Consider the following 9,880-nt stretch of genomic DNA (forward strand, 5'->3'; position numbering starts at 1 on the left):
GAGGGGAACCCCAGACAGCTTGCAGCTTATGTGAACTGTTTTGCCTCGTTTTCGGGTAAAGGAGAGTTGATCTTGAGATAGTTGCATTTTGGTGTCTCCATCTGAAAAGCAAGGGAGAGAATTCAGAGCACTTGAAAAAGGTTGACTCTGGAGATAAAAACAATAAAAAGATAAAAAAGAGGAAAAGTCAACTTACAAACCCAAGCCAAAGACACAAGGAAAATCCATGGGGTTGGCATTGCCAGTGACTAGTCAGATTGGACAGTCTGGAGGGCATGAATCAGGGCCCGGGATGCAGTAACAGCCCTTGTTCTACAGAGGCAGGCACAGGGGAGGAAGGTTTGCTTTAGAACCCATGAAAGTCCTTCTCAGTAAAATCTGTCGCAGTGTAATTTTATCATATTTCTGGTCTACAGGAACTATCAGATCCCGGAAGACCACATCAAAGCACCTGTGTTATATTAATTAAGTGATAACCTCCTCTTGAGAGCAATTTCCTTCCATTTTTCTTAAAGTGTTGCTTTAAATACACCTATTCCTGAGCTCAGTTACAGACTTTTCACAATATTTTATGTGTGTGGCTAGCATGAGAATGGGAAGGAAACTATCATTACTTTATAATGACTAATGAGATAATATTTCCACAACTTTATGCAGAAATATGTCTTTTATAGATTAATAGTTTGCAGAAATTTCACAGAGTTTGGTAAATATTAACAATTGTAGATATTACTTTAGAGACTATGATGCTACATATACTCTGCTGTGAATGAAGAGAGATTTTGGAGAAAAGGTATACCCTTGTTTGTTTCCTTACACTCTTTTCCTATTCACAATTCTTAGCTTTTAAGAATTAAAGCTAAGCTTCACTGTTGTTTGGAGGACAATGTAAGTGTGATTTCTAAAGCGTTCCTGAGATGGCTCAGTGAAGTGGTTTAGTGATAATGGGAAAGAACATTGTGATTTGTTGAACACAGTGTAAAACTTGTATGAAAAGTCATTCAGTCCTCAGCAACCTTATGAGGTTGTTAATATTATGCCTACGTAAAATTGGGAAAACAGAATGAACCTGATTTAGTAACTTTCCTGGATCATACTCTCTGTAAGAGCCTGAGCAGAAATTTGAAACTGAGGTCTATGCCACTCAAAAGACCTTGTATCTTCCATCATTCATTCATTGTCAACAAACCATGTTGAGCACTGGATTATGACTTCCTTTCCAGGACGCTTCCATAGATGATGAAGCAGAGTCTATTCAGGACACTTTAGAAAAGCCATCGTAGGCCCCAGAGAGGTGAAGATAGATTATAATGACGTTACTGAAAGAAGCATCGCAAATTGGGTCCTTGGGCTCTAGCTCAGACCTTGCTCAGGACACATGTGCAGGAGAAAGTCCTCTGTGGACAGTAGTCAGGTCCCTCTGGGAGGCAGAAAGGAGCAGGAATGTGTGTTTGTACAGATGGGACAGCATGAAAAGGTTTTTGTTCAGTGACAGTGGGTGTTCCCGTGCAGTGTATTCCATCCAGCAGGCACAGTAATACAGTCCGGCATCTGCCTCCTGAACTCGGTGTATCCTGAGACTCAATAACAAATTACTCTGCTGTTTTCTTGTTTCATATCTTTCCTCACTAACACCTTGTTCATGGATCACATTGTCATTTGAGGAAATATACAGAATTCGTTTGAGTGGCTGGTCTGGCTTCTGTCGGTACCAATGTACAGGTGCATTCTTCTGCAAGATCTCTCTTATTTGGCATTTGAGAAATGCTGTACTTCCTTCTTTCTTGGTAATGGATGTTAGTACTTGTGTTATTTGAGCATCTCCACTTGTGCCTGAAAGAAAAGCAAAAGCAAAATTTAATGAAATTTTGGCATTTATTAAAATAGTATACATTTATCCTCTGGTAATGAAAATCTTGGGGTCCACAGTTTCCACTTTCTTTCTGAAGAATTCAAGGTATGGTAGAATCTGTCAGCTTAGTTTGAATGACTTTGTGGCTTTCTTCTATCTGAATGGGCTAGTTATACTGTCCAGGCTTTTCTATGGCCTCCCTGCAAATGAATTAGATATCCTCTGGGTAAATCACTCACAAGTCCAAAGGTAGGCCACCAGGATGACCTGGGGCAAGAGCAGCATTCTGCCAGCAATTGTTAGTTGAGGTGATTGAATAAGGGAAGGATCACAGAGCCAAAACAAAGGCTGATTTAGTAAGAGGAAGTGGTACTCTGAACATACAGCTAAGACCCATAAACTGAAGGAAACGGAGCTTGTGGTATTTCCTCAAAACATCCTGTGGAAATAGGTCTTCTAACTGAATTTATCAGCAGATTGCTGTTATTACTGTGTGGTTGTTACCATCTGATGATATCAGTGTAAACAAGCTATTTTTCTCTCAAAGAACTAAAGTCCTTTATGGGTCCAAAACGAAGACAGGGAGAGAGAAGCGGTGAGGAACGATGGAGAGGTATGATGAAGATGTGACATGCACCTCCCACAGACACCAGAGAGGTGTTACTGGACAGCCCACTGAATCAATGGGAGTGAGCTGTCCCCAACTTCGGTTCTTGTCTTCTCATATAAAAGAATTTATATAAGAGACTATAGATAATATTTGTGTTGTGTTCAGTGAATTTATTAAAACATTAATGCAAGTGAATATATTAAAACATTAAAGTATGCACCTTTATTAATGAAACAAAGCAGCAAACCTATACATCTGGTTTATGAAGCACAGATGGGCTCTCAGCTAATCTGAAGAGCAAGTAGAGTGGGCGGTTTCTGCCTTATATACCCTTCTATCTATAAGGTTTTTTTTTTTTTTTTAAGTTCCTTTGCTAGATATCCTGGTACAGATTAACTCTAAAAGTCTCCCTTTTATTTGTTTTGGCTTTCCCACAATTTATGGGAGATACCTAGCAGTTAAATCCTGACTCCTGGCCTTTTTTTTTGTTTATATTCTTCTTCTCTCCTCCTCCTCACTGTCCTAACAACTTCAGGATGATTTGCACTAAGGGTCTCTGATTCCTCTTCTTCCTTCCCCCTTTTATTCACCTCCTTTCCTGCATTCCTCAGTGAGAAGGAGAGGTTTTAATCTTTTTCTCAAAATAATGTCCTGCTATAAGCGGCCTCCAAAGCTTTTTGACTTTGTTTAACTTCTCTGCCTCAGTTTTCCTATTCCTCTTGTCCCAGACTTTTTTTTATCTTTTCATTGTCCTTCAACAGAGGGAGAGATAGAGAAGGATATTTTTGCTGAGTTGTCAGTGTTTGCTTTTAATACTTCAGATATTTCTTTCCAATGTCTTCTTGCTTGCTTGTTTCTGATGGAAACCTGCTATTTCCCCCCCTGTGTCTGCCTTCAAGATTTTTCTTTGTCTTTGGTCTCTACCACTAATTCTGGAAGACTTTCAGCCATTATTGCTTCAAAAAATTCTTTTTCTCCATTTTCTCTTTTCTCTGCTTCTGAGATTCTAATAACATATATATTTGAAAACTGAATATTGTTCATAGTTCTGTGCTTTTATGATTTATGATGATCTGCTCTATCTCTATCTCAACCACATCACCTTGCATTGTACTTTGGAAAATTTCTAGGCCTATCCTCATGTTACCAAATTATTTTCTTATGTCTGCTTAACTTACTGATGAGGCCTTCCAAGACATTCTTCATTTCTGTCACTGTGTTTTTTATTTCTTCTATTTCCTTTGTTTGCTGTTGTTTTTATAATTTTTATCTCTCTGCTGAAATTGGCTATCTGATATTGCATGTTGTTTGCCTTTCCCATTAGAGCCATTTACATACTAATCATATTTATTTTAAATTCCCTGTCTGTTAGTTCCAATATCTTTGTCATGTCTCAGCCTGGTTCAAATGATTGCTTTGCTTCTTTGGACTGTGTTTCTTCTTGCCGTTTGGTTGAAAGATGGACATGTATGGTACAATAGAGTCTGAGGTAAAAACATTTAATGCTTGAAAATGAGCAAACCTTTCCTCCTGCTAGGCTTTTAGTGTGAGGATTTCTGATATTCTAGTAAGTGGTTATACTGGGTTGAGGTGTGTTAAGTTATCAGTATTGGAATTTGTTGTTTTTAGGGTTCAGAGATTTAAAATTTCTCTTGTCATACTTTGATTTTGTCTTCTCACTTGGCTTTCAGTCTTCCCTTTGTTGTGTTCCCCAGAGAAAGTCTGTCTCTTGAAGCCCCCTTAGCTATATTCTAGTTTGATGCTGTTGTTGTTGTTACTCCTCACCTGAGGATATTTTTTCATTGATTTTTAGATAGAGTAGAAGGGAGGGAGGCTGAGAGATATATATAGAGAAACGTCGATAAGAGAGAGAAACATCAATGTGAGAGAGACACATAGATTGTATGCCTCCTTCACAACCTTGACCAGGGCCAGATATTGAACCTGCAACCCAGGTACATGCCCTTGACCAGAACCAAACCCACGACTCTTTGGTCCAAGGGCTGATGCTCTAACTGATGAACCAAACAAGCCAGGGCTATATTCTAGTTTATAAAAAAATTATCTTTATTGTTGAAGATATTACAGATGTCCCCACTTTTCTCCCTATTGACCTCTTCCACCCTGCTCTATTCCCCAGGCCTTCATCATCATTATTGTTTGTGTCCATGGGTTATGCATATATGCATATAAATTTCTTAGTTAATCTCTTCCCACCTACCCTCTCTATATTTCAGTTATTTTTACTCAAAGTTTGCTAGCATGCTGGTGAGAGGTCAGGGAAGTAGACATTCTCTGACTCAGTGGTAAGCAGAAACAATAAAACTGAGTTTTGAAAATGTCCCCTCCCATGTGTTCCTGTCTGTCTTCCAGAGGCAGAACATTTTTACCCTTGTTCCCCTCCCCCAGCTGCAGTGGGTATCCATCCACTTCTGGTATGGTTTTGAAGCTCATTCTTCTGCAGATGAAAACTTGTTACCTTGTGGAGTTAGGGGAAATGGTTCTCGGCAAAGTTTTGGTTGTACTGCCTCAACTGCAGTGGGATTCCACCAGTGCCTTCTCCTGCAGATTAATTTTTTTTTTCTACAGTGGAAATGAAGTAGATTAAGTGAGGGTGGACTTCAGCAGTAGCTGTGGCCCCCTTCCTACAGCCAGCACCATGGGGGAAACTTTCTCTAGATTCTCCCTGATCTCTAGAAGAATCTTGTGGGCTACCTGGAGAAAAAGCTTAAAAGATAGTGGGAAATGCCCTATATTTGTGGTTCCCAAGTGTTCGCTCTCTCCAACTGGTCTATACTCAGCTGTTAGTTTATTTAAAACTTCTAGTTTAATCTTCTGACCAGCTTAATTGGTGTTTGACAGCATCTGTTCAAGGTGAGCAAATACTCAGCTCCTGTTCTTCCCTGCCTGTCTGTCTTCAGATTTTGAATATGCCACTTGCCCTGAGCTCTTTGAAGGTTTAAGCAAAGTCGTTAAGTTTCAGTATGTCCCTCTTTTGTTGTTGTTGTTGTAAGAGGATAGCAATGTCATTTCCTCTTCTTCACATCTCTGAGCACATGCCAGTCCTCGTTCCCATTTTTTAATTGCATTGCTTTTTTAATTGAGTTGTGAAAGTACTTTATATATTTTGGACTCCATTTTTTTATGTTTTTTTTTTTTTCTTTTTTGATGTTTTGAGAATATTTTCTCCTAACCTGGGCTACTCTTTCCATGTTTTTATCAGTCTTAAAAAGAGCAGAAATATTAATTTTTATGAAAGTATAATTTGTCAAATGTTTCTTGTTTTTTCCATCCTAAGAAATCTGTGCCTAACCCAGGTCACAATGAGTTTCTCCTGTATTTTCATCTAAAAGTTTTATTGTTTTTGGTTTTACATTTAGTCTTGTAATCCATTTTGACTTAATTTTTGTTTATGGTGTTTGGTATGAATTGAGATGTTTTGTTTTGTTTTGTTTTTCCACATAGATGAACAATTGTTCCAGTATTATTAGTTGAAAATTGTATCCTTTGTTCATTTTTGTATTTTGCTGACAACTTTGTTAAAAGTCAGTTAAGTACTTATGTGTGGGCGTATTTCTGGATTATCTTTTCTGATGCTCCTATCTATATATCTGGCCTTTCAAAAATACTCCACTGTTTTGATCATTGAAGCTTTAATAGCATGTCTAAGATTTTAATCTTTTCAATGTTTTGGCTATTCTATGTCCTTTGCCTTCCATATACATTTTACAACCAGCTTCTTGATTTCTATAAGAAATCTTCCTAAGATTTGTATTTGGATTACATTAAATCTATTTATCAATTTAGGGAAAGTTTGATATCTTAAATATATTGAGTCTTCCAATACATGAGCATGGCTTATCTCTCCATTTATTTAGTTGTTCTTTGACTTCTGTCATCAAAGTTTTGCAGCTTTCAGCATATAAATCCTTTACATTTTGGTTAAATTTATCTCTAAATGTTATATAGGCTGTTGTTGCTCTTGTAAATAGTGCTATTTTTGACATTTTAATTTCTAGTTGTTAATTGTCAGTATAGTTGATCCTTGAAGAACACAGATCTGAAATGCATGGGTCCACCTATATGTGGATTTTTTCAATAAATACAGTTGGCCCCCCATGTCTGTGGGTTTTGCATCTATAGATTCAAACAATGGCTGATCAAAAATAGCATTAAAAAAAAAATTTTTTTTATCCTTACCCGAGGATATTTTCTTGCATTTATTTTCAGATAGAGTGGGGGGGGGGGGCGAGGAAGAGAGAAAGAAACATCAATGTGAGAGAGACATATTGACTGGTTGCCACCCACACAACCCCAAACAGGACCGGGGACAAACTGCAACCAAGGTATGTGCCCTTAGCGGGAACCAAACCTAGGACTCTGTGGTCTGCAGGCCGAGGTTCTAACCGCTGAGCCAAACCGGCCAGGGCAAAAATAGCATTTTCAATCCTCAGCTGTGAGTTCTAAATGCAGAGGGCCCACTGTACGTACTGCTCTTTGCCATTTTAAATAAGGAACTTGAGCATCTGCAGATCGTGGTATTTGCAGGGGATCCTGGAACCAATGCCCCGTGGATCCTGAAGGATGACTGTAGTTTAGTTTATGAGGTGTAAAAAGTTTTTTACAGATTTTTTTTTTATTATGTAAGGGGTCAATGCCTCTAACTGCCATGTTGTTCAAGGGTTAACTGTATATAGAATTATAATTAATTTGCCTCTCTCTTTCTATTTTACAGCTGTATATACCCCATTATGCATGTGCCATCATTTTCTCAACCAATATCTTATGTTTGTATGTTTATGTAATTTCCAATATTTTGCAGTTACACAATGACTAACTTTATATATATATTATTTTAATATTGTTGAAATTTGTGTCTTCAGGGTAAATTTCTAAAGCTTTTTTGCTAAGTAAAAGGTAAATAAATACAAAGTTTTGTTAGATAGTTCCAAATTCCTCTACATTTTGCATTTTTACCAGCAATGTATAGTGCCTACTTCCCCTCATTGCTTAACCAACAGAGTATATGGTCAAACCTTTAAATTCTTGCCCATCTCATGTGTGAGAAATAGTATGTCAATGCAGTATTGATTTGCATTTATCTTATTATAAGTAAAGTTGAACATCTTTTTATATGCTTAATAATAATTTTTATCTCTCTTAATGAATTGACTTTTTATACATTTTGCCATTTTCCTATAGGATATTTAAATGCTTTATATCCATTTTTAAAATTTAGTTTTATATCAAAAATAGCAGGCATTTATCTGCTAAACAGATTGCAAATATGTTCTATAGTTTGTGATTTGTCCTTTGCTTTAACTTATGTTGCTATCATGGAAACTTTGGTTTCATTTTCATGTACTAAGAGTTATCAATATTTTCTCTTATCACATCTTGAATTTTATAGCTACAAACTCATTCCCCAACCCCATGCACAACAGAGGCTGGCAATTTTTTTTCTGTAGGTGGTTGAATAACAAATAATTTTGGCTTTGTGAACCATAAGGTCTATGCTGTAATTACTTATCTCTGCCATTATAGCTCAAAAGCATTCATAGACAGTATGTAAATGAGTAGGTGTGGCTGTGTTCCAAGAATGTTAGGAACAGATATTCTATTAGAAAATGTCCTTAAAAGAACAAGTTTCTTTTTTCATTTATTTATAAGATTTCAAAAAGAAAAGAAAAGAATGTTACTATTTCTGTTTTCTATTTTGCTGTTGCTTTATATTTTGAAAGTCAAATCAGCCATGGTATTGATACTTATTGTAGGAAGACAACACTTAAATTCAGACTAAGTTTAGAATAGTAATCTATTTGCTTTAGTAATTATTTTGTGAATAAGAATTTGTTTTCTCTTTAGCTGTAGGAACTACAGAATAGGTATCATTTCTACTGCCTGTGTATCAGAGGCAGGGTTTGGTTGCAAGAACAGTCACTGAAGCCAGAGAAGGCAGCCTTCCATCCCCACTCAGTAACTTGGTGACTACAGACCAAGTAAATAACATCTCTAAGCCTCTGTTTCCTTATGTATAAAAAGTGAATCATGATAGCACGTCAACAGATTGTCACAAAAATGAGATGAATTAGGACAGTGCCTCAGAAAGAGCAGCAGCTCTAAATGAATGACTGCTATGATCCTCACAGGATCCCAACAGAATCCTGGGAAAAGGATCCTAATGAGTATTCACCTTGTTGTATGATCATCTGATGCTCCCGGGGGCATCTGAGGCCTGTGCAAAAGGAAGTGTGCTGGTTGGGCTCTGACACAATCCCTCGGTGTAAAATGAGTAATCTTCCTCCCTTTGGAGGAGAGGGCAAGCGCACCCCACATCCACCCCCAAAATGTATGGAGTAAGTAAACGCTGAACATCTTTAGGATAGCTTGACAAGGTGGAAGCTGCATTATGGAACTTGGGTTTTAAAATGAATTTTCTCTCTCTGGCCTTAAATTATTAAAAGTAAAGTAGAAAAAAAATGATCATTACATTGCAAAAGTGTTAAGATGATTACATAAGATGTAATATCACCAATATGTTTTTTGACACTTGATGATTTCCTCTTTCAGTTTGAATCACATTATTTACATTACAGGTAATCTCTGTAGTAAAAAAAAAAAAAAAAAAAAAAGGATAGTTCTGTGGGGAGGGAGATCCAGGCTGGACGCGTAGCTGTGCAGCCTCTGTGGTTACCCTTATTGAGAAGGTTGTGGGTGGGCACAGATCTGAAGATGGTTCTTGTGTAGGTTATCTTGGCAACTTTAATGTTGTGTACATAATACATAGTCCAGAAGGCACAGAAGTACACGGCCTCATCTTCTTTCTCTAAAGAATTTATTTTCAAGATGGAAGTGGAAGAATGAAAAATTTTAGTTGCCTCAAGTTTGTTGTTCTTGCTATGAGCAGGGGCTGTCGAGAAAACGTATATTAAATGTTCTATACTCTGATCTGGTTTTTGCCGGTACCAGTGTATGTAGTCTGTATTAAAGGTGCTGGAGGATACTTTACAAGATATATGCACACTCTTATCTTTTGCCCTGGAAATTGATATTTCAGGTTGTTCCAACTTTGGCTGTGCAAGGCCAACTGCAAAAGAAAGAAAAAAATTTCCGTGAACAAACGACATGTAAAGAGGTAACAATAAAGAATTTATCCAGTCTGTCTTGTAGACTGAAATGATTGGGGGCAACTCACAATCCCAGAAGGAGAAGAACACGACTGCTCCCAGTAGTGGCATCCTATACACCAAGCTGACTCCCAGGGAGAAGGTAAGGAAGTGAGGTCCCTGTTAGCAGACCAATGGCAGGAGGGCGGGGCTGGTTGTGGTTTATCTAAGAAGTGGTGGCTCAGATGTTCCCTGGGGTTCTTCATGATCCACTACAGATATGACCAGTCTGGAGCTTCCTGTGTCCCACAA

General features: G+C 37.7%; 1 protein-coding gene across 1 annotated transcript in view; it reads right to left on the reverse strand.

The window, feature by feature from the left end:
- The window catches only part of LOC118620447 (T-cell receptor gamma chain C region C10.5), a 48,364-nt gene extending 38,484 nt beyond the window's left edge, over nucleotides 1-9,880 (reverse strand). The window contains exons 1-2 of the mRNA XM_036247537.1: nucleotides 9,658-9,880; nucleotides 9,246-9,549 (exon numbers count right to left, since the gene is read on the reverse strand). Of these exons, the coding sequence (XP_036103430.1) occupies nucleotides 9,246-9,549; nucleotides 9,658-9,700 (347 nt within the window). The 5' untranslated portion in view covers nucleotides 9,701-9,880. The remainder of the gene's footprint in view (nucleotides 1-9,245; nucleotides 9,550-9,657) is intronic.

Source organism: Molossus molossus, unplaced genomic scaffold, assembly GCF_014108415.1.
Source record: "Molossus molossus isolate mMolMol1 unplaced genomic scaffold, mMolMol1.p scaffold_m16_p_7, whole genome shotgun sequence".
NCBI lineage: Eukaryota > Metazoa > Chordata > Mammalia > Chiroptera > Molossidae > Molossus > Molossus molossus.